Source organism: Grammomys surdaster, unplaced genomic scaffold (genome assembly GCF_004785775.1).
Source record: "Grammomys surdaster isolate TR1022 unplaced genomic scaffold, NIH_TR_1.0 128, whole genome shotgun sequence".
In the NCBI taxonomy this organism is placed as follows: domain Eukaryota; kingdom Metazoa; phylum Chordata; class Mammalia; order Rodentia; family Muridae; genus Grammomys; species Grammomys surdaster.
In genome coordinates, this window is record NW_021604586.1 from 3,534,300 (window position 1) to 3,559,181 (window position 24,882).

Genomic DNA, 24,882 nt, shown 5'->3' on the forward strand with positions numbered 1-24,882 from the left:
GATATGTTGGGCAGGAAATGCATGTAGAGGTGAGAGGACAATGTTCAGGAGTTGGTTCTCTTCTTCTACCACGTCAATTCTGGGGACTGAACTCAGGTCGTCAACCTTGGTGGCAAGTGCTTTACCCACAGGCCCTGTTGTCTGGCTTTGATAACCAGTTTGGCCCTGCATGTTACTTTGTAGCGTGTGCTGAACCTGATGGGAAACCCAGTGACCAAACAAATCCCTAACTACCGCAGGACAGTCACTGTTCGTCTGAAGCATTTGACTTATCTGGACGATAGGCCGGTTTTCCCCAAGGACAGGTAAGAAAGGACCTGGGTCATGTGTATTTCAATGCTTGTAGTTAGATTTTCAAGTTTTCTGATTTTTGAGCATTTTCACACATCAGTAAATACCCTCTGGACCCCATCAATGGCACCATCACTGCCCACTCAGGAACAGGAGCGCTTACCCACAGAACCTTTCCTTTTTTTAAAAAAAATTTTATATACACCAATACATTGTAGCTGTCCTCAGACACAACAGAAGAGGGCATCAGATCCCATCACAGATGGTTGTGAGTCACCATGTGGTTGCTGGGAATTGAACTCAGGACCTCTGAAGAACAGTCAGTGCTCTTAACTGCTGAGCCATCTCTCCACCTCCAAATCTTTACATTTTTACAATTACTGTGTGTGTGTGTGTGTGTGTGTGTGTGTGTGTGTGTGTGTGTTTGTGTGTGTGTGTGATGGCACACCTGCTCACCCAAGAGGTCAGCTTGCACTACATTGGTCCTGGGGCCTGAACACTGAACTCAGTCATTGGGCTCAGGAGTAGCCATCTTTCCCTGCTGAGGCTCTTGTCTTCGTTTTTTTTTTTTTTTTTTTTTTTTAATCTTGTGAATAATGCTTCTGGGAGCATTTGGGTGCACATTCCTGCATGGGCGTGGCTTGCTCCCCTTGGGTAGATAGACAGGATTAGAAGTGATGGGTCAGGTGACAGCTTCATGCTGGGCCTCTGAGGAGCCACCACAGCCTTGCTGTCTTGCTTTCTTTTCAGCATTGTGAGAGGACCTGAGTTTTCTGAGTCCTTGCCAACGTCACATTTCTACTCATGCTGTGGGATGCCAAGTGCAGGCTTGTCATGCTTGTCATGGGCACCTCCCTGGGGGCTCTTGAAAGGCAGGTTTTCCTTATGCACTGGCCATTGTCACCTGTTCTTTGGGAAATGCTGGCTTTGTGCCTCTGCTCATTTAAAACAATAGTGTACTTTTCGAAAAAAGCAGGTTTGGATGGAGGGAAAGCAGTTTCCCAGTATGAACATCTTGCATCCTTGGGGACACTTGTTAAAACTGATGGGCCAAAGTTGACCTAAGATTAGTAAGTGAACTCCAACATTTTTTTAAAGATTTATTTGATGTGTGTGTGTGTGTGTGTGTGTGTGTGTGTGTCTGTGTCTGTGTCTGTCTGTATGTGCACCTGGTGAGGCTAGAAGAGGGCATGAGATTCCCTGGAGCTGGAGTTACAGGCAATTGGGAGCCACCCAATTTGGGCGCTGGGATCTGAATTCTCATCCTCTACAAGAGCAGCAAGCACTCTTGACCACTGATCCATCTCCAGCTTATTGAATGTGAAGAAGTGAGTGAGTTCAGGGGCTGAGGAGATGGCTCAGTAAAGTGCTTCCCTCATAAGCATGAAAACTTGGCCCCAGAACCCACACGAGAAGCTGGCACTGTGGCAGGTGCCTGCCATCCCAGCTCTGGAAAGGTGGAGACAGTGTTCCTGGAAGGCGCTGGCCAACCAGCCCAGCCTACTCAGGGGGCTTCAGGTAGAGGAGACCCTGCCTCAGAAACAAGGTAAATGGTGCCTCAAGAGGAAAGACACCCAAGGTCACACCCCGGCCTCCATGCGCACATTCATACATGTACATCTGCACACACATGTACAGACAGGCACAAGACCAAAGACAGCACATGTTTATAATTTTCCATGGCTCAGAGGTTGAGAACATTTGCTGTTTTTGCAAACCACTCTGGTTGGATTCCCAACACAGCTTATAACTAACTACCTCTAACTCCAGCTCCAGGAGGAGCCCTCTTCTGGATTCTGATGTCACCTGCATCCTTATGGTATGCATACATACACATAAAATGAAATATAAATACATCTTTAAGTAAAAGAGTTAATTCAGCCCTGTATCCTCCTCCTATGTCTCCCACCCACTTCCTGCCTCCCGGGGTCTCACACTTCCTGGAACTCATTATTTAGCCGCAGCTGGCCTCAAACTCATGACACTGTTCCTGCTCAGGTGTGGACAGACATGCCCACACCCAGCCCCCAGTTCTGTCCTTTGCTCTTACCTAGGGCGTGTGCAGAGGCATGGGCCCGAGGAGGGTATGCCGCCGAGAAGGAAGAGCGTCGCCAGTGGGAGAACAGGGAACACAAGAAGATAACCGACAGCCTGGAAGCCTTGGCCATGATCAAGCGGCGGGCTGAGGAACGGAAGAAGGCAAGAGACAGAGGTACGCCCAGACCGCAGCTACACATGCTGCAGAGTGTGACCCTTTCCACATGCCCCTGCTGAGTGGTCTAGGAAACATACAGGTCAGACACTTACTGCAGATGGATCAGAGAGAAGTTAGTGTCAGAACGATTCTTTGGTGGGCCTCCAGTTCTCTCATTTAACAAGGAAAGCTGATATGCATGCTAACGGAATGGATGTATTCAGGTTTTACATAAAGAATTAAACCCTGGGGCCTGCAGAGATGGCTCAGCAGTTAAGAGCACTGGCTGTTCTTCCAGAGGACCCTGGTTTGATTCCCAGCACCCTCAGGGCAGCTCCTAAGCATCAGTAGCTGTAGTCCAGGAAATCTGACACCCTCTTCTGGCTCCCACGAAGGGCATTACAGTCAGGTTTTCCTGGAGTCTCACAGTTGTGGGGCTGAGGGCTCTGACTGACAAGAGGACAGAGACATGTTTAGGACTCCTTCAAAACATGTTGAAAACTCTGTCGTAACCCCAAGCTGAAATTCATGGGATGATTTTTTAATTTTATGATCACTATGTATGTGTGTAGTGGGCACAGACATGGTGGGCAGGGTTGGGGCCTTTCACAAATTCCTGGGTCCTTCCTGAGACAAGGGCTTGTCAGCAGCTGTCAGCCTGTGTGACCCTGGGGGCACACTCAAAATGATCTTTATCAGAAAGACTACCTTCCCATCAACTTATCCTTATACCGGCCCAGCGTCAGGCAGGGCTCCAGCTTCAACTCTGGACTTTCTTTCTCTAGGGGAGACACTCCTGCCGGACAGCGAGGAGAGTGTCCCCACCAGCCCAGAGGCTCAGGAAAATCCACCCATGGTGGACACCCAGAAGAAGATGGAGTTGTTTGTGAAGGAGAGCTTTGAAGCCAAAGATGAACTGTTTCCAGAAAAGCCAGGAGGAGCAGAGCTGCCTGTGGGGGTGGTGACTGGGACAGTGGGAGCTCCAGACTTGTCTGGGAGCCAGCCTCACACCCAGACACCTGTGGTGGTTACCCCTGAAGGTAAGGCAGTTGAGAGCAAATAAGACAGCCCCTGACCCTGCACAGCTATGACCCCTGACCCTGCTGCACACAGCTATGACCCCTGACCCTGCTGCACACAGCTATGACCCCTGACCCTGCTGCACACAGCTATAGCTCCTGACCCTGAACAAAGTTATGGTTCAGACTCTGAGACCACTGCTATGGTTCTCTTTCTAGAAGATAAAGTCCATAGGAAATCTTATTTCCAAGGGAGAAGAGTGCACCTTTGGAAATATATCACATTAAAACCAGATGAAATGATAGAAGCACCAGGGAAAGCTATTGGCAGACGATATGACTTATGCCAGTGGGCCATTCTGAATCAGAAGGAGCAGTGATGTTTTCTATTGGGTTTTAGATGGAGGCTGTCCCAGCCAAGTGTTCTGACCAATACACACATACACACACACCTTGCTGCACAAAAAGAATGGTGCTATCAAACAAGCACTCAGGACTGGCTCACAGCCCAGGGAGGCCACTTTCATTATAAATGGCAGACTCATTAAAAATGTAGAACTGCAGAGACAGAGACAGGTAGATCTCTGGAATTCTCTGGCCAGCCAACCCGGCTTTATCCATAAGCCCCAGGTCCTGGAAGGAGCCCCTGTTCTAGTCTGCTTTCTGTTGCTGTGATAAGATACTCTTACCATAATCAAATAGGGAGGGAAGGGGTTTAACCCAGCTTACACTTCCAAGTCATAGTCATCCCTGAGGATGCCAGGGCAGGAACTCAAGCAGGAAATAGAGGAACGTTGCTTGCTGGCTCGGTCTCTGGTGCATGCTCAACTAGTTTTCTTATATATTTCAGGGCCATTTGCCCATGGAATGGTGCTTTGCAGTGTGGGCTGGATCCGCCTATACCAACTAGGAATCAAGACAGTCCCTCAGAGGCATGCCCCCAGACCCATCTGATGAGACAATCCTTCACTGTAGGCTTCCCTCTCAGATGACTCTAGGCTGTGGTAACTGATAGGTAACCCAAGATGACACAGGAGCTGGCATGGAATGTTTTGTGTCCACAGCACCATGGACATAACTTTCAGAGCCCCAACTTGACAGGGTATGAGGTCTGGCCCAGAAAATAGGTCCTGCTGCTAGAAGTCTGGAAGTGCTGTTCTCACTAAGGGACCTGTAAAAGATTGGGTGCCAGGGCTGCAGGACTTGCCGTGCAAGAGAAGGGGGGCAGGGCAGAGCCTCAGCGACCCACCCAGCTGCACCCGATTTCAGTCTCGAGTCCACACTGCCAAATGCCAAAGGTTTGAACTAAGAACAGCCACCTGTCTTTGCTCTGCAAGACCTTCACAAAGCTCTGAATAGCCAAGTTCTTTACAGGCTTGGCGGGAGTCGGGGCAGGAGTACTTCTGGCTGTTCCCAGGACCTTAGGGTTAGTGGCTCCTGTGTGGGGACTCAGGTATCCCAGGCTTAAAATACAGGACAGAGTGCAGCAGGAGGCATGCAAGAACAGTCTAGAGAGGAGAGTGAGGCAGGGAGATCAGGTATCCCAGGCTGGGGGGGGGCAGGGGCAGCCGTGACCATGGCCGTAGCAGCAATGTTGGTGATGCACACCTTTAATCCCAGTACTTGGAAGGCAGAGGCAGGTGGATCTCTGAGTTCTAGGCCAGCCTGGTCTACAGAGTGAGTTTCAGGTCAGCCAGGGCTACACAGAGGAAATCATCTCAAAACAAGACAAAACAGAACAGAAATGGAGAGAGAGGGCATGAGGTGGGTACTGGAGAGCCACAGCCACCAAGAGAAACCTGCTTTTGGTGCCCTGCTATGCATGTTCATTAGGTATGCTGTGGTTCTTCTGGCCTTGACAGAGTTCTGTACCAGAATGTCTGTCTGGGCACATGCCTTGCTTTGGTTGTACCAGAATGTCTGTCTGGGCACATGCTTTGCTTTGGTTGAAGCTTCTACAATAGGGAAGGGTTGCTGTCTCTAGCTCAGGGCACGTGGAAGGTGAATTGACAGACCCTTAGTCTGCCTGTTTTGAGCTTCTGGGAACATGTCTGTTCAGCAAGTCTTGCTTGTCCTATGGCTTTCCACACGTGGATGCTCTGTGGCTGGGATCTGAAGGTACAGGGCTCCCAGGTTCAGCATGTGGGGCTGTCTCACCACCTCCGATAGAAAAGTCACAAATGGATCTGCAGGTCAAGATGGACTTCCTGGCTCAGCCACTGCTCCACGTGCCCAGCTGAGGTGGGAGTGTGAGTGGACAGATCACACAGGTTCAAGGCTTAGGAACTTGGCAGAGGAGGGCTCATAATGCTTCTCCCCATCCAGGCAGCCTTACTGTGTTAGCTGTCACAGGCCCTGACCCTGGAGAGCAGGTGACCATGCACATGGTGGACAGGCAGTGCAAGCTTGCAATGAGGCCTCCAGCAGGGCTGTCTCTCCGGGCTTTGGAACCAGCACTTGTCCTGAGCACATCCCTTTCTTGCTGGGCAGTCAGGCTGTCTACTCTGAGATCGGCCACTTCTGCAGTCTCTAGACTCACCTCGTGTCACAACAGGGCCAACTGCTTCTGGTCTTTCCTTTCCTTCTAGGTCTGTCCCTCCACCAAAACCGCTAGCTTGTCACCCTAACCTTTGTATCTGAAACCAGTGCTGGGCCAGTAACTTCTCACTGCTCTTCCTCAGAGTCCACATTTCCAGTGGCAGCTACTGATGGGGCCAGGACTGAAGACACAGAGGCCATTGCCCTGGAGACCAAGAGGCTTTTCATCAATGTGAGCAGGGGGCTTCGAGCTGGGGGGTGTGGTACCTTTGTGGTCCCCACTGAGGAGTCCCCCAGGGAGCAGGGATATCACAGCCAACAAGGCTAACCCAGTCACCCTGCTGAGACTCAGACTGGTCCATTTACCTCACCTGGGCTGTAAAAGCCACACTAGAGGTTCCAGGGACATTACAGTGCAAAGCAGTTCTGTGGCCAGGCCTAGAGTCACATTGTATCACTGGAGTCTGCTGGGTTTAACACCCACAGTCTGGAAGGTGGTTCTGGCCACCTCATTGGCTGCTCTCCACTCTGCTTCCTGCTGGTTCACCATGGTGAGACTGTCCAGGGTCCCTCCAGCAAATGTTGGGTTACAGCTCCTCCCATTTGGATGACAATACAATGTATTTCCTGCATGTAAGGTGTGAGAAATCACACACTGTCACATTGTCCCAAGACGACCTGCAACTCAGTGGAACAATAGTTCGAGAGGCACACAAACCAGGTGAGCTGGGGCTCACTCGGCCTGCCCCAAGCCTAAGCTTTGAGGTGAGAACTGGCCATCCAGGGCACAGTGAAGATGTAGTGGAGTCTGAGGCTGCCTTGCTTGAGCCATGGTATGAACTGAGTGTTCTTAGATAGCCAGTATTATCATTCCGATATTACGGAGTAGGAACGGGAGAAGCAGAGATTAAGCAACTTGCCCAAGACCACACATCTTTGAAATAGTGGCATGATTTTCTCATTTTCAGGAGGTACAGACTAATGTGTAACAGGCACTTTTGAGTTCAGGTTCCCGGTGACAGAACAGAGTGAAGATGAAGAGGCTGTGACAATCTCACTGTGCCTAGCCTGCAAACCCTCTTCTATTACCCACACCTGAAGTGCCAGTGTGGCTTTGAGCATGCTGAGGTCTGGTGGGTGGGAGCTGCTGAGGGACCTTGGTGACAGTTCCCTTGTCGCCTGATATTTTCTTCCACGGTGTCTCTGGATGACAATGTAGTCACTGACTCTTTCAGGACCTGCCTGACTTGGAAGATGCTGATGGTACGGATGTGTCCGCAGAAGATCAGATGAAGGTCAGCATCTCCTTCCCTAAAGCCCAGAATGGCTGCAACCTGTGGCAGCTCTCACCTGCCTGTCTCCAGTACTGGGCTTACAGGAGTGCACCACTGTGCCTTTCCCTTAGAAGCCACTTCTCTCTCCTGAAAGTGAAGTGCCCTTCTGAGAAACAGCTGCTCACTAGTCCTTCTGAGGGCTTATTTCAGCGACTTGGGCTTTCTGCTGCAAGCTCTACTGGTGGCTGCAGGAACTGAACTGGACACATTCACCTTATTCTGTGTTCCCATTCCTGCCTCCCAAACTCATCTATGAAAGCCAGACAGAGGGAAGGGGGAGCACACGGGGAGGCACCTGACTCTGCTCCCTGGGCATAACCAGGAGCCAGCAAGCAACTGTCAGACCTGTCCCCAGAGGCTCTGGAGGGGACCTCTTCATGAGGCCTTATACCCCTAAATAAGCACACTGGCCATGACCCTGTGGAGACCAAGGTTGTCCAGAATCAAAATCTCAAAAGTTGCTGGGCTTTAGGGTGTGGCAGAGGCTAGATCCCAGATGTTGTTGGGATGTAGCAGAGGCTAGAACCCAGCATTGGTAGGATGTATGTGGCAAGTGAAGCATGGAGAATCTGCTGGCTGAGGGGTTCCTCCTGAGGCCCTGTAGCAGGCTGCTTCCTCCCTGCCCCGCATGTGCTTTCCTGTATTGTGACCACTGGAAAAACAGACACAGTTCACGTTCTCTCACCAGGAAACAGGCATCCCGAAAATCCAGGACATTTCCAGCTTGAGTGATGACAGTGACCTGGAGCTGGATGAGCTGTCCTTCTCCATGTTGGAGGGCACTCCCACAGGCAACACAGATGCCCTCTTACACATATTTGCGGTCTCCAAGGACCTCTCAACAGCAGCTACAGTGCCTTTTGCAGACATATGTACGTCAACAGCAACCAAGGACTTAGAAACCCAAGGTCAAGACTCCGGCACAGCATCTTCACGCCCCCTCATCCAGGAGCTCGAAGAGGATCAACTGGCAGAAAGAGAGTCACACCAGTCACTGCCACCTCAAACCTGTGCAAGTGACCCTGTACTTGCCCAGTCTAGTGAAGATGGAGACAGCCAGCTGCCTGAAGCCACTCTGCTAGGTAACACTCTTAAGAGGCTATGTAGGAGCCGGGGAGTGGTGGCTCACACCTTTAATCCCAGCACTTGAGAGGCAGAGGCAGACAGATTTCTGAGTTTGAGGCCAGCCTGGTCTACAGAGTGAGTTCCAGGACAGCCAGGGCTACACAGAGAAACTCTGTCTCAAAAAAACAAAAAACAAAAAGTGGCTATGTAGGGAGGGGCCGTCCAGCTGGTCGAACCTCAGGAAGTGAGGAGCAGGTGGGGGTTTCTGCCTTTTCCTAGATCTGGCTGTAGTGTGTCAACCTGGCCCTATGGTTCCAGGCTAGAGGCTCTGGAGGAGGGGACCACAGCCATTAGGTCTGAGTGACAAAAGCATTGGTGCTAGTCAGTGGAGGCGTGGCTAGTCAGTGGAGGTATGGCAGCTTTCAACCACACACCTGCTGTGTGCAGGCACAGGCTGTCTGGGGAGCTAGCACAAACAGAAGAGTACCACGAGGGTTGGGTGTGCATTTTCGGTGAGTACTTGCTTTTGGGGTGGCTTGTGTTCCCCATGTTCCCCTTGCACAAGGGAAAACACACACACACTACAGTGGGGTGGGTTTTTTATCTCGTCAGAGGAGGACCTAACTGGCAGCTGTACCACGCTGACAGCGTGGGTCTTAGTGTTATATAAGGAGTCTGTGTTGGTCTGGCCCAGTCCAAGTGCTGACTTATTCTCTCCCACTCTTCAGGAGATGGCGCTGAGAATGAAGCATGGCCCTCGCAGGACCTGGAGGAGCCCAGCACCGGGGTGGGCCTGGAAGACATTGAATTTGGCTTGGACTGAATCCCAAGGCAGTCTACACTGTTAGGCTAGCAGTGGCACAGAGGATGCAGGGCACCCTTTCCTGTGTACCACTGCTGGTGTGCTCTGACACCCCACCCTGCATGGCAGGTGCTGGGTAGCTACACCAGTGTGCCTTGTACCCAACACAGCGGTTTCCCCTGGTTACAGACCCCACGAGAACATAAAGACTTTAAGACCCACATGGTCAGCACCGTTCCTGGGCTGCCAGTCAGAAACCCCACCCCACTGCATTCAGTATGTGTCCCCAAGGCAGAGGGAGTGGGCTTTACACACCAGATACCATCTGCTCTGCCCACGTGACCATCCAGCTCATGGCCAGTGGACAGGTTTATTCAGTCCCAGAGTCAAAGTGTCACCGCCTATTGAACCTAAGTGGACTGTGGCACAAACAACTCAACAGCTGACCCACACTGTGCCACCTCAGGAGGCACTCGGGCTGAGCTGCCTTCGAGGACAGGAGGAGCCTGACACAGTGGCCCTACTTTCTAGCAACCTTGCTGCACTGAGGTGCAGGGGGTGGCTCTACCCTGGAGAGTGTACCCAGATCCCAGGCTATAGGAGCTGGCTCTTTGCCATGGCTGCATGGAGCTTTTGTGGCATGGTCTCCTGGCTTTCTGCAGCTCCATGTGGCCCAGAGAATGGCAGTGGGAGAAGGGAGGAGACTAGGGGGACTGAGGACTGCAGGGTCCCAGCATTCGCGATGCTGATGTGGCCCCTGCAGCCAGCTCTCGGGCATAACCTACCATCAAATACAGGACCCCGACTTGTTCCCTGTTGCTTCCGCCTGGCTCTGAGCTGCTCAAGCTCCCATGGGCACACTGTTCTGTGCGAGGTAGAGGCTCTGCTCTGTAGTGGCTAAGGTCAGTGCAGTGCTCCAGGATGAAGGCTAGGCTCCCAGACACAGTTCTCCTACTCAGAAGCCCATTCGTGGCTTCTTTCGGGGAGGCTGAGAGCCAGACAGGACAGGTGTCTGCTGCCTGAAAGACATGGTCTGGAGGCTAGAGGCCTGGGAGGGTGGTGTAGCCACAGGTCCTGGAGGGGCCCTCTCAAGTGGCAGCTTGGCCATGTAGTCCCGGAGGGTGTGTCGACGTTCACGCTGCACACCTTGGGCCCACAGCTCCTGTGTCAACTCCTGGGAGGGTGGAGTCCTGGGTGGCTGAGGACAGGACTCTGAGGTAGAGAGGTCTTGGCTACAAGGGGCGATGCTGGCATCTGGGGAGTCCACGTAGCTTGTGAACGAGGAGAAGGTGCTAGACAGCTGAGTCCGGCGCTTGGGCCGCTTGGACTGTGTCTGGGGCACCGAGGTCTGACCTTGATGTCTTCTCCACCAGGCAGCTGCCCGACCTTCCCAGGCTTCTGCCAAGCGGTCAGTGAGCTCATCCTGCTGGCTGCACTGAGGTGCAGGGGGTGGCTCTGCCCTGGGGAGTGTACTCAGGTCCCTAGGCTGCAGGAGCTGCCCCTTGGTCATGGCTGCTTGGAGTTTCTGTGACAGTGTCTCTTGGCTCTTCTGCCGCTCCATGTGTCCCAGAAAACGGCGGTGGGAGAAGGTGGGGGCAGCCCACACTGGACAAGTGGGGGACAACTCCATCAGGGCCTCCAGCCAGCGGCCGCAACGAGCACTGGCCTGAGAGGTCCAAGAGGGTGTGGATGCCTGGTCGACTGGAGGTGCTGTCGCCCTGGATGCTGGACAGTCAGGTGGCTCTCTAAGGCTGGAGGCTTGATGGAGGCGTAGGTGCTGATAGAAGACGTCCCCAGCTGCTGTGAGCTGGAAGAGCAACAGTCCCGGGGCAGAGGCACAGGGTGGGGCAGCGGCCAGACCTAGACAAGAAAGGAGAAGAGCTGCAGAGCCTGGCAGCACCTCCTACAGCAGCCCCCAAGCCCCTTCTGCCCAGCGAACCTATGACCGGTGCCTCCAGACGGTCCTGCAGCTGCTGCTGCCTCTTGGGTTCCAGCAGGGGAAAGGCAGAGAGAGAGTCGGTGATGGAGGGCAGAGACTGAGGAGGCCCTGCCAGCTGGGGCATGGAAGTCCCATCTCCTGGAGAAAGGACAGAGAGCTAGGCATACCAGTCCCAACACTAGCATGTCTCCATGAGTCCCCACTTGACCCCCTTATCCTCCACTCCCACCCCGCCCCGCCTGCTGACCTGCTATATGAAACAGCCGAAGCTGTCCACCCTGGCCCCCTAGTAGCAGGGGCCATGGATAGCCAGGGCTAGCTGGGGGTAGCAGGCGGGCAAGCAGGGGTGCAGATGGCAGGCCATGGTCCCACTTAAGCATTGGTACCAGGGGGAGGCGCTCATCCATCAGGTAGATCGAGAACTGAGGAAGAAGGGAGAGTGAGCATGGTGGACGCCTGGTACCAACCTTCCAACAACCCTCTCCAGGCTACACAGCCTGCAGGAGGTGCCCCACACCCAGAGGACGGCACTCCCGTCAGCCATCAAGTCTCTCAACTTGGCCTGCCCAACCTAAAACATGTATTTTCTGGGCAGGCAGTAGCACCTGTCTGGGCAGGCAGAGGGGTTCTCATTAGAAGTCTCTGACATCCATCCCTACACTCCCTTGTGTCAACTGGGGCCCCGAGCCAGAGTCAACCTCTACCCCCTCCCAGGTCCTGATCTAGGTTTGCAGCTGACTCAGTCTGACTGCCTATAGTGAGGTCACATGCATGGGGACCCATTATCCTGTGGCCATGCACCAGGCCTGCTGGCAGAAGCTCTGACTCCGGTGAAGTCTGAAGCAGAGACCAAGGAGAAGGATGCCGCTCACCTGGGTGCAGATGAGATGCAGAGACGTGGAGGTGGGCCCCGGCTGCCCAAGGTACTGGGCAAGCAGCACCCGCTCTCCCTTCTGGCAGGCAGCCTCTGCTCCGGCACGGAAAAGCAGCAGCCCACAGCCCGGCGGGCCCTGGAGAAAGTACAGCATGCTCAGCCTGAGGCTTCAGGCTGGAGTTGGGCCTCCTGCTTAATGCTTCTCCTCACCCTCACAACCAATACCTGAATGTCAACCATTTTCACACCCGTGCGGTCCCCCACAGTCAGCACCCGGGGGTGGGCAGTGAAGTCTGCCCAGCGCCAGGGAGACGGATCACGGAAGGCAAGCGTCTCAGAGTCCTTGTAGACCGGCTGTAGCCTTGAGGAGGAAGGCAGGCCATGAGTGTGGGCCTGGTGGGGTTGTGGCACAAGGGTGTTGAGGGGCTGGGCTAGAAGGAAGACTAGGGCCATGGAGCAGAAGGCCATGGTTCTGCTTTGGAGTGGAAGGTTTTAGGGCACAGGGGAGTTACCCATCTTGTGGGGTCCACAGACACACGGCTCCAGAACGGCTACAGATGGCCAGCTCTCCTGACAGGTGAGGGCTATAGGGCACAGGGTGCTGGGTTATCATCCAGCAACTCGGCCCTTTTCCCAGACCCCTGTCCACGCCGGGAAGCCCACATCCTTTACCTGAGGCTAATACCAGTGGCCCCCTTCTCCACCTGCAGCACCTGCAGGGGTGCTGGGGGCCCCTGCTTATCAATCTTCCACATGGCACAGTGGTAGTCAGAGCGGATGGCCAGAAGCGCTGGGAAGGACAGACATGTCAGGCTTGCGGGGTGTGTGTAGTGGGGTGATGGTAGCTAGTTGGACAAGGAAGAGGGAGGGAGGGAGGGAAGGAGGGAGGGAGGGAGGGAGGGAGGAAAGAAATCTTACTTTCTCCCTGGACAGTGCTGGTCACCACCTGCCGTACAGGTCCCCGAAGCTGGATGTGCCCAGGGTCCTCAAGGACCCGGGGGTTGCCACCTGAGTTCACACTGACGACCTGGAAATCTGAGCCCCCGGTTAAGGATTGGGGTGGACTCTGGTCGCCTGGCTCACTCTTCCCCTGGCCCACTCTGTGGATGCCATCAGGATCCCCACCAAATGAGAAAGGATACACAGCTTGTCCAAGGCACCTCCACTAGGGTAGACCAGCTGTCCGGCCCGTGCTGTCTTTCCAGGCAGCCAGCCCAAGGCGCCCCCGGTGAAGGCCTCATCCATCAGCAACTGCTCCCACCGCATGGCCAGCTCTTCATGCAACAGCCTCCCCAAGAGTAACGACACTGACTTGCTCAGGACAGGACCCCCAAGGATGGAGAAGCGCCGCAGCCGGCGGCTGAGGGAAGCCCAGGGACACCTAGGGACAGAGCAGCAGAGGATAGCACTGGGACAGTGCAGGACACACAGAGAACCTCCTTAGCTGCCTAGAACACATCCTACACTGTACTTGGACCCCAAACCCTGAATATTTCCGTGTCTCCTAGCAAGTGGCTCACAGATGTCCCCAGTTAGGGCAACCAAAGTCTCTTGTAGGATTTGTGGTAGTTCGGATACTGACTTTTCCCTTGGAACAAGAAGCCATCTGTTGCTGCTTGAGTTAAATCAGACAGAGGGATGGAAGTGGGTGAGGAGAGCGCCCTGTCAACATTCTGAACACCTGGATGTAGCCATGCCTACGGCTTACCAGTGACCGCTCTGCTTTTCCCTTACGCTGCTTGGAGCAGGGGATTTTGTGAACTCATGGCTCATGACTGTGTGGGGCTGGAAAAGCCACTATGATGAAAACCTGTGTCCCAGTTCCTCCCACACCCCACCATAGGCCTGTCCACGACTGCTTTCTCACTGAGTACTTGCCCCCAGGGCTGGTGTCCACCGAGGTCCTGAAGCAGCCTCTTCACACTCACTATGGTCATCTTTTTGGAGTAGCCCTGCAGGGAAGGCCTGTCAGGTTCTTACCTCGGGTCTCACCAGGGAGGTGGCTGGCTGACCATCCACCCGGCTAGCGGCGGCTCCTTACCCGGTTCCCCTCCAATCTGAAGTTCTCCAGCATGAGCTTCCCTAGGGGTGCGAAGGCTATATCCCCATGGTCCCACAGGAAGCGGCTGAGCTGTGGGGAAAGGCTGTGTGAATCAGCATACCACAGGCTGGGAGAAACAGTCCCACCCAGGGACCAGTTACCTGCTCAGTGACATCCAGCACAACTTGAGACTGGTACTGGTAGCAGTGACCTCCCCGGAAAAGGAAGTCCTGAGCTGTCACACCAGGATCCCAGGGATCTAAGGGGAGAAGGGGGTCAGAGAAGAACCTGAGAAGGAATGGGGACAGGATACCCCTCTGTGTGATGGATGAGGTCCTTGGAGGGTGGCCAGAAAGAGAGAGACTTACCAGGACCAGGAGGCACCAGGGGGAGGGGTCCTGGTGTTGACGGCTCCCACAGCAGTTTCTTGGCAAAGGACAATGTCGGGTCCTAAGGAGAGGGGTGCAATAACATGGCGGGTGTGCACTCCCTGCCAATGACTAACTCACTCCTCATGACAAGTGTGAAAAGCTGTTCACTTTGCTAACACAGAACCCAAAGCATGAGGCTGCCATCACTTGGTTGCCCTAGGTGACAGAGTCAACAAAGAACAGGCATGAACTTGAACCCAGGCTGCCAACTCCAGAGTCTGTATCCTAAACTCCATTCACGGGGGCTTTCAAAGGAAGCACCTATATCTTGACTGTCCCGCCCAGAACCCAGTGAGCTCCAACATCCTCAGCCACTGCCATTCAGTGGGCTCCCTTGTCCCAAGGACCAAGAACTCCCCTCCCCCAACACCCTCTCTTTGACCCGATCTCCTCTATGCACTCAATACAAGGCAGCTGAAGCTGGCCCTCCGAAGAGCAGAAATCCCTTCCCCTGCCATTCCATTGATCCAGGAGAGCCAAAGCCGCACTACACAGGGTCTGCCCGTTGGTGACGGTGTCCCACCATAACTGGCAGTCCCTTAGGTGGGGTTGCCTGACTTCACGCTGGGTTCCTGGGCCCGTAAGGACCCTGACACAGAGACACCGGCTAATAAACATCTGAACCTGGGGAGAGGGAGGCAAGAGGAGCCACAGCCTCTGTTGAGAAACTCGGCCTGGATAGCAGGGTGGCCCGTGCGCAGCTCCATCTGCCTGGACCTATTTCCTCCGATAAGTGAGTGAGGAGGAGGAGGAGACCAAGGAAAGGGCCCTATTTCCATCCTCACCTTGCAGTTCTGTGGCCGGGACCCTGGCAGGGTCAGCGCATCTCTCCAGCTGCACATGAAGGACAGGTCAGGGCCATCAGTCATGCCAAGGGGACCAGCCATAAACAAAGAAGGACGCAGCGCGCTGGGGAAGTCCATCCCGGAGAGAATGTATCTAAGGTAACACAGACACACGCCTTCATTAGGAGTCTGAACAGTGCACCAGGCTTCCCAGGGAGAGCACAGTGCCCTCAGGGGAGACCACTACAAGACAGCAGATAAAGACCAGACTATCCCTAATGCCAGAGCGTCAGCAGGACTGCAGGAGAACTGCTCACTCCCAATCAAAGGGGAGGGCTCCCTGAGGGCAGCCAGGGAGATGGCTCTGCACTAATCTTCAAAGAGGAGCGGGGGAGAAGGACCCGGGAGCGCAAAAAGCCCCGAGGCAGGTAGACTACCAAAGAGATAAGCAACCCGCAGAATAAACAAAGGGGAGAGAGTAAAGGACCAAGTGGGATGCTGGTGAGGGCTGAGCGTTCGTCAACGCGCAGCGCGTGACAGTGGCAGGCAGACTTTCTTCCACCCCTCTGTGGACAAGGGCTACGTACTATTCCTGCTTTCTCACCGCCAAATACAGGCTTCTCCGAAAATGCCCGTGGACTGAATACAAAGTAGGAACTCTCTAGAAGCAGTAACTGTCAATCAGCCCCCGGTTTTAGTAAGATTAAATCTAACAACCGCAACAAGAGCACCGGCTGAGCACTAGCACCTGCTGGACAAGGCGTAAAGGCTCTCAATTTAGAGTCTGAACCGAAGACCGGTGTGTGGGAACCTGGAACAAGCGTTCCGGGACCGCCCTCCCTCGTGGCATCTAGGACAAGCCTCAGCGCTGGAATCGGCCTGTGTCTCTAGCCACGTGGCCTGCCACGTGCTCTCAGCATCCCGCACCCGGGCCCTACCGGTTCCCGGCAACAGTCTCACCTGATCCCGGGGCCACAAGTGAACCGGAGTGTCGCCGCTCAACTCCGCCACCCACAACTACTGGAGCATCTACAACCAAGACTAAACTGTTTTCCGGACCAGGCCGGAAGTGCTCCCGAGAGACAGGAAGTCCCGCCTCCAGCTCACCTCACTGCGTCCTCCAGCGCCACCTACAGAACAGACTGCAAACAGGTCGGGTTATGGTGCCTGAGCTGTCCTATCTTCCCGGTGTTAGACGATCCTGCGATCCTGCGTCAGCCTCATTAACTTCCTATCTCATGAAAGTTGTGAAGCTTGAATTGATCCTCTCAAGGATAGCTGAGGACCTCCGATGAGCCACGCACTGTATTTATTGTCCACAAGTCCTAGGATCCGCTTCACAGACACCTCTGGGTGCATGCAAGGCTTTTACAGGGGCTGGGAAGGACTATTAGTTTGTCGTTCGCAAGCTAATATTTCTTGTGTGTGCACCTGCAAGTTTGGGGGGATATGGTCAAACTCATATGCAGCGGGTCCTAGCCGCTGCCTGTAAGTTGCCTTGGTCCCGTCACTATCGCATGAAACTTAGGGTCTGTGGCTCTGCTTCTACACACCAGGAGGCTAAGAATGTCTTCAGATAGAATATTGAGACGAGGAGCATATTCTCCAGCTTCACCGCAACCTATGCACATGACATGACATTTCCACCAATGTGTTAGAAGACTTCTTTGGGTTATGACTTTCCTTTGTTCTGTAATTATCGAAACTTCACAAATCGGTCTCCAAGGTGGAGCAGGTTATTCAGGGAGAGCCGAATCTGCGTTCCTGAGTCTATGAATAAGGGATCTCTAAAGGAACAGAACTGATGGAATGAATACAGAATAGAGGCGATTTTATTAGACTGGCTTACAGGCTGTGATCTGGGTAGCCCAATGATAGCTGTCTTATGACGGAAAAGGCAAGGAGAATTTGGTACTGTTCTGTCCATGAGGCTGGCTGTGAGTCCCCATCCTCTGCACCTGTGCTGTTGTGCCCGCTCCCCCGTCTCTATGTGTTTCCATGAGAAGACTGCTCAAGGAGAAATCCAAACTTAGGTGGTAGGCTGCCGAGTGTGTCTCCTTGTTCCTGTTTTGATCCTTGTTCCTGTTTTTATACCTGTTCCTGTTTGTATTCCTGTTTTATGGGGAGTATAAAAGGGAGCTACACAGTTGAAAATACAGCATTTGGTTCTTTACCAGATGACTCCTTGTCTTTCTTTCTCTCGCCCTCAGCCCTCCGCCGATCCAAGGAACTCAGTCAGCTATGCTGGCGTAGCTGACAGCTGGCTGTCTCGGCAGTTCAGATCTGGTGCTGTAGTCCTGGACCATTCCTGGAGAGCTGCTGACCTTCAGTCTATGTTGGAATCCCAAAGAAGTTGGTTTGAATGCTGGGAAAGGAAAGCCTCAGCGATGCCATAAAATACATGGTTTTGCCAGTGAGGGTGAGGGCAAGCAGGTAAAAGTCTTTTTTTTTTTTCCACTTTATCTGGGCTGTCACCGGAAGGTGTGGCCCAGATTTTGGGTGGCTCTTCCTTCTTCAAATAATTTGATTAAGAAAATCCCTCACAAGCCGGGCGGTGATGGCACATGCCTTTAATCCCAGCACTTGGGAGGCAGAGGCAGGCGGATTTCTGAGTTCGAGGCCAGCCTGGTCTACAGAGTGAGTTCCAGGACAGCCAGGGCTACACAGAGAAACCCTGTCTCGAAAAACCAAAAAAAAAAAAGAAAGAAAATCCCTCACAGATGTGCCCAGAAGTTTGCATCCCAGTTAATTCCAGATATTCAGTTGATCACCAAAACTAACTATCATATGGGGACATGCTCATTCATGTTGTGTTTGGCTCAAGGGTAAGCTTTATTTTATTATGTTATTATTACTATTATTTTGATTTTTTGAGACAGGGTTTCTCTGTGTATCCCTGGCTGTCCTGGAGTTTGCTCTGTAGAGCAGGTTGGCTTAGAACTCAGAGATCTGCCTGCGGCTGCCTCCCAATAATGGCATTAAAGGTATGTACCCCCATGCCTGGCTGACAGCTGCTTTCTCTGTGAGATGAGGGCTATGTTTGAGTCAACATCCTTCCCATTGCTGGGTGATAGAGGAATCCCCTGCTTGTGGCTTCAGCACCACCGTCCAGTCAGAAATGGTACCGTTATTCCTGTATCTTGATATCTTAAAGTGTACATCAGGGCCACCTAGAGGTATGTTAAAACAGTTTGCTGAGCAGCTGGGTGTGGTAACACTCACCTTTAATTCCACTCTCAGGAGACACAGAAGCAGGCAGAGCTCTGTGAGTTCGCTGCCAGCCTGGTCTACAGAGCAAGTTCTGGGACAGCCAGGGCTGTTACAAAGAGAAACTCTGTCTCAAAAACAAAACAAAACAAAAAGTTTGCTCTGGGATAAGACTGGCCCATAGGCCTGATAAGGAGAAACACAGTTTTAAAGGATCAATTTTGTGGTACAATTCTTTAATCCCAGCACTCGGGAGACAGAGGCAGGCAGATCTCCCAGTTCGAGACCAACCTTGACTACAGATTGAGTTCCAGGATAGTCAGAACTGCGCAAAGAAACCTTGTATCTAAACAAAAACAAAGGAACAAAGAATCTGTAAGGAGCCAGGGCTGTGGAGAGTTGGTTCAGCACACACAAAGCCCCGGATTCCATTTCGAGCAACATACAAGCCAGGGGTGGCCCACATCTGTAATCCCAGCCCTCTGCAGAAGAGACAGAAGAACCAGTAGTTCAAGGTCGTCCTTGGCTACATAGCAAGTTGGAAGCCAGAGTGGAATAAATGGGGCCCTGATTTTTTTTGTTTGTTTGTTTTTGGTTTTGTTTTTGTTTTTTTAAAATCAATTTGCAGATTGTCAGCTCCCAGCTATACAGTTTGTGTTTGGAAGGTACCCGGGGTCAGATGACCTCCCTCCATCTTCCCTTTCACAGTCACTGTTTTCTCTCCTGGAGTGCTACCCTAGAGTAGGTGCCAAATAGGGGGGTGCCAGGAGACAGTAGATGCCCTGCAGGAGGCCCCGAAAGTAAGCTAGCTTCATTAAGAAAGGATAGGAGACTGAGGAAGGGCTTTGAGGGATGACGGGTCTGCTTCCTCCTTGAGTGCTGCTCACGTGGTGTTGTGTGCCATCCCCCAAGAGTTTGTACCTATTCACCTCAGTAAAGGAGGCAAGTGGAAGCCCAAAGAAAGGATCCCATTCAGATCTGGCTCAGGGAACCGAGGAGTTCATCGGAGTTACTTACGGAAGGGTGGGTGATCCTCCAAACAGTGACACCAACCCCAAAGCCCCATTGCAGCATGGGAGCACAGATAGAAGTCCCCCTCCTTAAGTTGCCCCTTTGCCTGCTATACACACTCCAGCATCTGCTGAGAGCATCCGAAGCCAGGCAGGGTCGTGTGCCGTCGGGTAAGGGTGGGAGGGAGCAGCTATAATTTTAGGCAAGGGCCTAATGACCCTCCCCACGCCTTCCTTCCATTGGGGGCACTTTCACAGACTTGATCTAGGAAGCATCTCTTTTCAAGATGGCAATGGCCATGCCCTGTCCAGAGAACTCATATTCTACAACCCAAGGGCATGTCCAGGGTGAAGAGTCCAGGTTGTTTTCTGTAGGTATGTTATTGGTATGATCTGACCTTCCCTCTCCCCAGAATAGCCGTAGCCATTTTGTTCCACGCCTGCCAGCTCTTTCATACTGTTGCTGTACCATGCCTGCTGGTCACTGACACAGAGAAGTGACGTGGCTCAAGGACATGCTGGCCACCTACCCCTGTTTCGTTCTGTAATGTTCTGAATGTACGGTATGAGGTTTGCTAATCTTAAGAAATTCCACAAAGCTTTCCGTAGGACCCATCCAATCAAAGGTCAATATGAACTGTTATGTCTAAAATATCTTGAGTCAGAGCTGACCACTGGGCAGCCCTTCCTGCAATACCTATGAGCTTGCTGTGGTTTTTGTGGCTGACACTGAACAATGCTACTAATAAGCCAAAAAAAAAAGTGATTATAATACTCATGCTCTGTTATCTCAATGTTCTGAAATTCACCCATCCACCACCAACCATCCCCACGCCCCCCCCACCCAACCCCTTTACCTTACGAAGGACTGATCAGCTTAAAGGTTAGCTGATAATGCTTTGCCTAGTAAGCCAACTACTCTCCTCTTTGCCCTTTAAACTTTTAAGCCTGATTTCTCACATAAAAAGCCTGCCCTCAAATTCTCAAATCTCCTACTGATCCCAGTGCCACAATTAGCTTTTTCCTTCTTGTAGTCCTGGATGCCCCGTATTATGATGTGCGTTCGATAAACTACTCGTGCTTAACTGAGGTTGGTTGGTGTAGGTATGGTTTGTGTGGCAATCTTCAGACCCCAACAGTTACAGTTTTACAAAAGCTTTCTCCAAGCCGGGCGGTGATGGCGCACGCCTTTAATCCCAGCACTTGGGAGGGAGGCAGAGGCAGGCAGATTTCTGAGTTCAAGAGTTCGAGGCTAGCCTGGTCTACAGAGTGAGTTCCAGGACAGCCAGGGCTACACAGAGAAACCCTGTCTCAAAAAAAAAAAAAAAGCTTTCTCCAAAAAAAGAGAAAGAAATAAAGAGAAAAAAAGAAGAAAGAAAAGGGAAAAGAAAGAAAAGAAAAAAGCTGCACCAGCCCTGTTGTCCCATGTCATGGACACGTTGATTAATTGGTTAGGTCACACCTTCCTTAGTTCTCAAACTTAGAAACAGAATTTGAAAGATGAAGGCAGAGCTTCTGTCTGGCATGACACCCAACTGTCCTAAACAGCGCTCCTTAAAACATCGAGTCAGCGAAGGAGAGAACGAGATGAGTGTTCTCTCAGGCCCCTGTCAGCACATTTATTCAAATTGAAAAATGAAGTCAGGCTTCTCCTCACAAGATGTGAGTCTGGCTTAGCAGACTGGTTCGCCTCTGAGGACTGGCTCTGCCAACGAGGTCATCTGAGGGCGCATTCTTCATAAACGCAATGACCTAACACAGCATCCCCTTCAGTTAAGGTGAAAGCAATTTAAAAGGACGTTTATAACATAATAAAAAAGGAGATCTCACCAATAACTTTGGGATTAATAATTGGAGCTACATATCTTTTTAAAATTAGCTTAAGGGTATGCATATGCAAAACCACTGGAGACTATTCATTTTGAGACAGGGCCTCAAACTCTCAAATCTCCTACTGATCCCAGTACTCAGAGGATCTTCAAGTAAGTCACTCCCCCCATCTCCTGTCCCATGACCCCAACCCCACTGAGAAAAGTTAGCAAAAATCTTACACAGTACAATCTTTTACAGTTCTAGAGGTTAGAGGTCCAACACAGACCCACAGAGCCAAAATCGCAGTTATGAGCAGAGTCTTCTGGAGAAGGAGAAACAACTGTGTTTTGCCTTTTCTAGCTTCTGGAAGCTTCCTGCATCCTTTAGCACGTGTCTTTCTTCATCTTCAAGCTAACAACGGCTACTTGAATCTATCTCCGCTTCTCTTCCAATCAGGATGGTTATGGTTATGTACTGTGCCTGACTGGATGGATAATCCAAGATACATTTTTTAAAAATCCTTAATCCCAACACTTGGAAGACAGAGGCAGGCAGATTTCTGAGTTGAAGGTCAGCCTGGTCTACTGAGCAAGTTCCAGAACAGCCAGGGCTACACAGAGAAACCCCGTTTCAACAAAACAAAACAAAACCCTAAAACTCCAAAATAAAATAAAATAAAATAAAATAAAATAAAATAAAATAAAATAAAATAAAATAAAATAGAAATACCCAGTTGACTAGAAGCTTCGATTCCCCTTGTTAAATACCACCATATATTCCTCCGCTGTGGAGTCTATGGTCCATGGACATCTTTGGAAGACCATTGTTTTGTTTATCACACCAGTATCTTCCATCACCCTTATAAGACAGTTATTTCTGCACAGCGAGGTCAATTCCAGGTCCTCCTGGCTTGCTCTGAATAAGCTGCAGTGTGGTGTAGTAATATATACTCCACACTCAATAAAACGTGCAGGGCTGAAGTGACAGCAAATATTTACACAGTTATAAAAAAGTTTGGCATCACCTTCCAGAGCTGATATTATGTAAATTGATGGCACCTGCGTCTTGATCTTAGTTTTTTTTTTCTATCTCCCCTTCACTTTAGTCCCCTCATTTAAAATAATAGTCATGTGTCTGTGAGGTAGCATGTCACAGCAGCTATGCAGAGATCACAATAAACCTCTGGCGATTGAGTCTCTGTATTTAACATGTGGGTCCTGGGAATTGAACTCAGGTCCCTGGGCTTAGAGGAAAATACCTGCTGAGCCATCTTGCCACCCCTACCCCATTCACTTTAAATAACTGTCATCTTGTGGTATTTTTAAATCCAAATGAAAGTCCTTTCTGGGAAGGGAAGATGGGCAAGAACTAATCTGGGGCTAGCTTGCACTTGGGTTTGGCTTGGAAGACCCAATGGCGGGTCTGAAGCAAGGGACCTCGGTTTAGGTAAGGGAGCCAGGATGGGCTGTGGTCTGGGCGGAAATCCTCCAAATCCTTAGCCTTCCGCTCCCAGGAGTCAAGGTTAGGGTAGAGGCCGATGCCACGAGCCTTCATGAAAACTGCCCTCGCGCTGTACAGTTGGCGGGTGGCGGGTAGAACCCACGCTCTGCGTCCAAGCCCCAAGGCTGCGAGACAGGCTTCCTCATTGGCTGGTCGCAGCATCCGTCACAGCGCCGCGGTTTGTCATTGGCCATCTCTAGGAAAAGGCGGAGTTCGTAGTTAGCTGTGTGCCACGCACGTGCTCCTATAAAAAGAGAGCTGGAGCGAGATCCGGTGCAGCCATGACGAGTGTGGACGAGGGTGGGCGCAGGAAACCTCGATTGGCAGCGTCGCTACAGATCAGCCCCGGGCCCTGGAGGCCCTCAGGAGGGCAGGAGCCCACGGAGGCTGGGGATGGGGCTCCTGGGACTGCTGAGCCTGGGGTGGCTAGGGCGCAGGAGGCAGATGGGGAAGCCTGTAAGGCCCTGGGGGGCTCAGTCCTGCGCCCGGGGCCTGCGGGTGACTTACCCATGGCCCTCCAGGGACTCAGCCTGCTGCCCAAGGACCCACCCCCAGCCCAAGCCGTGGCCCTGCTCACCCAGTGCATGGCTAACCTGGGTGTCTCCCTCACCTTCCTGGAGGACCAGACTGCAGGTGAGGCCTGAGGCAGGAGCAGGTAGGGGTGTGTGTGTGTGTCCGTCCGTGTCCCCACTGTCTGTCTTTCTGGGCTGTGTGTGTGTGTGTGTTGGGTGTCCAACTATCTGTGTGTGTCTGTTTTCTCTGTGTCTGTCTATTTTGTTCTCTGTATTGGAAGATGAGGGAGCCACTGATTAATGCTGTAAGGTCAGGTTTCCCCAATGGCCTGTTGAACTGGCCATGATGAGCAGGAGATTCCCCAAGTAAACTCCATCCACAAAGGAACAAGGTGAACAGTCAGGTGCCCACAAGGCTGTAGCTAAGCCAACATCTCCACCTGCCGCCCCTGCTGGGTATAGACACAGGTGTCTCTGCCAGAGGTTGTACCTTGCTTGCAGAGTGAGTTTGATAACGTGTTCATCTGAGCTCATGGTGGGTGCCACTGTGGGCTCCCTTCCCAAAGGGCTGCACACACACCTACTGGAAACTTACGTGTGTTCTTAGCCTTGGATCAGGTGACCCAGTTCTGGAATTTTTTTTTTTTTAACCTGCTCCTGGGCTGTTACACCTGAGATGACAGCATTGAACAGAAAGATCTTTTAAAAGGAGAGTCCCTGGAGAAGAAAAAGAAAAGGCTGGTGTCTGGTGGCAGGTAGAAAGCTGTCCCTTATCGGGTGGGAGAACTTCCTCTAGGTGCTACCCTACCTCCGCCAAAGCCTGTCTTTCCTGTCATTCATGCTTGTCCCAGAGGCTCTGTGAAAGCCAGGTTGACAACAGGGAAGCGTGGAAAACCACACTCGACTCGCTGTCTGTAGGGTCCTGACTTAGTGTGCCAGAACCTCTTTGTTGATCTGGCTGACACCTGTTGCTTAGGTGTCAAGTGGGGGGAGGAGACTAGGGTTGATAACCTCTACTAGAAGTGGTCCAGCCTGGGCTGAAGGCCAGGAGACTCCTCCTTCTCAAGTTCTCTTCCCCAGGTCCTGGCTCCTCCTTCTCTGTGTGTGCAGAACTGGACGGGTGGGTCTGTCCTGCAGGAACAGGGAGCAGCAAGCTGGAAGCCAAACAGCAGGCAGCGCTGTCTGCCCTTCAGTACATCCAGAAGCAGCTGGAAAGACCAGGTAGCCAAGGGATGAATGTGGTGTGTATGTATGCACGGCTATGTGTGTTGTAGTGTGTATGTATAAGTGTATGTTGTATATGTGTCTGTTATATGTGATAGATTTGGTGTGTGCTGTGTATATGTTATATATGTATGTGTTATATGTGTGTGGTATGTTTGTGTGCTGTGTGTATGTGTGTGTGTTATTGTGATGTGTATGTTGTATATGTGTGATGTCTGTGGTGTGTGTTGTAGTGTGTATGTATAAGTGTATGTTATATATATGTCTGTGGTATATTTGGTGTGTGTGTTATGGTGGTGTATAT

General features: G+C 52.0%; 3 protein-coding genes across 3 annotated transcripts in view; 2 read left to right on the top strand and 1 right to left on the bottom strand.

Annotated features, from left to right (window-relative positions):
• Dnaaf1 (dynein axonemal assembly factor 1) overlaps nucleotides 1–9,475 on the top strand; it is a 20,759-nt gene extending 11,284 nt beyond the window's left edge. Inside the window, exons 6-12 of the mRNA XM_028753612.1 lie at nucleotides 184–305; nucleotides 2,346–2,503; nucleotides 3,271–3,525; nucleotides 6,186–6,274; nucleotides 7,278–7,337; nucleotides 8,065–8,458; nucleotides 9,170–9,475. Coding sequence (XP_028609445.1) covers nucleotides 184–305; nucleotides 2,346–2,503; nucleotides 3,271–3,525; nucleotides 6,186–6,274; nucleotides 7,278–7,337; nucleotides 8,065–8,458; nucleotides 9,170–9,264 — 1,173 coding nt within the window. The 3' untranslated portion in view covers nucleotides 9,265–9,475. The remainder of the gene's footprint in view (nucleotides 1–183; nucleotides 306–2,345; nucleotides 2,504–3,270; nucleotides 3,526–6,185; nucleotides 6,275–7,277; nucleotides 7,338–8,064; nucleotides 8,459–9,169) is intronic.
• An 87-nt stretch (nucleotides 9,476–9,562) lies between these two features.
• Nucleotides 9,563–16,377, bottom strand: Taf1c (TATA-box binding protein associated factor, RNA polymerase I subunit C). The gene is made up of 15 exons (XM_028753603.1): nucleotides 16,274–16,377; nucleotides 15,314–15,467; nucleotides 14,466–14,547; nucleotides 14,259–14,356; nucleotides 14,098–14,187; nucleotides 13,935–14,008; nucleotides 13,199–13,437; nucleotides 12,975–13,091; nucleotides 12,729–12,846; nucleotides 12,569–12,640; nucleotides 12,282–12,417; nucleotides 12,055–12,192; nucleotides 11,430–11,604; nucleotides 11,183–11,320; nucleotides 9,563–11,103 (listed from the first exon to the last, which is right to left on the bottom strand). Exons 2-15 carry the CDS (start codon nucleotides 15,449–15,451, stop codon nucleotides 10,199–10,201), a joined length of 2,520 nt encoding a protein of 839 aa, XP_028609436.1. The 5' UTR covers nucleotides 15,452–15,467; nucleotides 16,274–16,377; the 3' UTR covers nucleotides 9,563–10,198.
• Nucleotides 16,378–23,064: 6,687 nt separating this feature from the next.
• Adad2 (adenosine deaminase domain containing 2) overlaps nucleotides 23,065–24,882 on the top strand; it is a 4,223-nt gene continuing 2,405 nt past the window's right edge. Inside the window, exons 1-2 of the mRNA XM_028753849.1 lie at nucleotides 23,065–23,475; nucleotides 24,435–24,575. Of these exons, the coding sequence (XP_028609682.1) occupies nucleotides 23,124–23,475; nucleotides 24,435–24,575 (493 nt within the window). The 5' untranslated portion in view covers nucleotides 23,065–23,123. The remainder of the gene's footprint in view (nucleotides 23,476–24,434; nucleotides 24,576–24,882) is intronic.

Excerpts from the sequence above, each read along its gene's own strand:
- Taf1c (XM_028753603.1), bottom strand. The coding sequence starts at position 15,451 with ATGGACTTCCCCAGCGCGCTGCGTCCTTCTTTGTTTATGGCTGGTCCC. Across the intron at positions 14,009-14,097 it reads TCAGATTGGAGGGGAACCGG|GGCTACTCCAAAAAGATGAC; the intron begins GTAAGGAGCCGC and ends CCTTCCCTGCAG. Across the intron at positions 12,193-12,281 it reads TGAAAATGGTTGACATTCAG|GGCCCGCCGGGCTGTGGGCT; the intron begins GTATTGGTTGTG and ends TACTTTCTCCAG.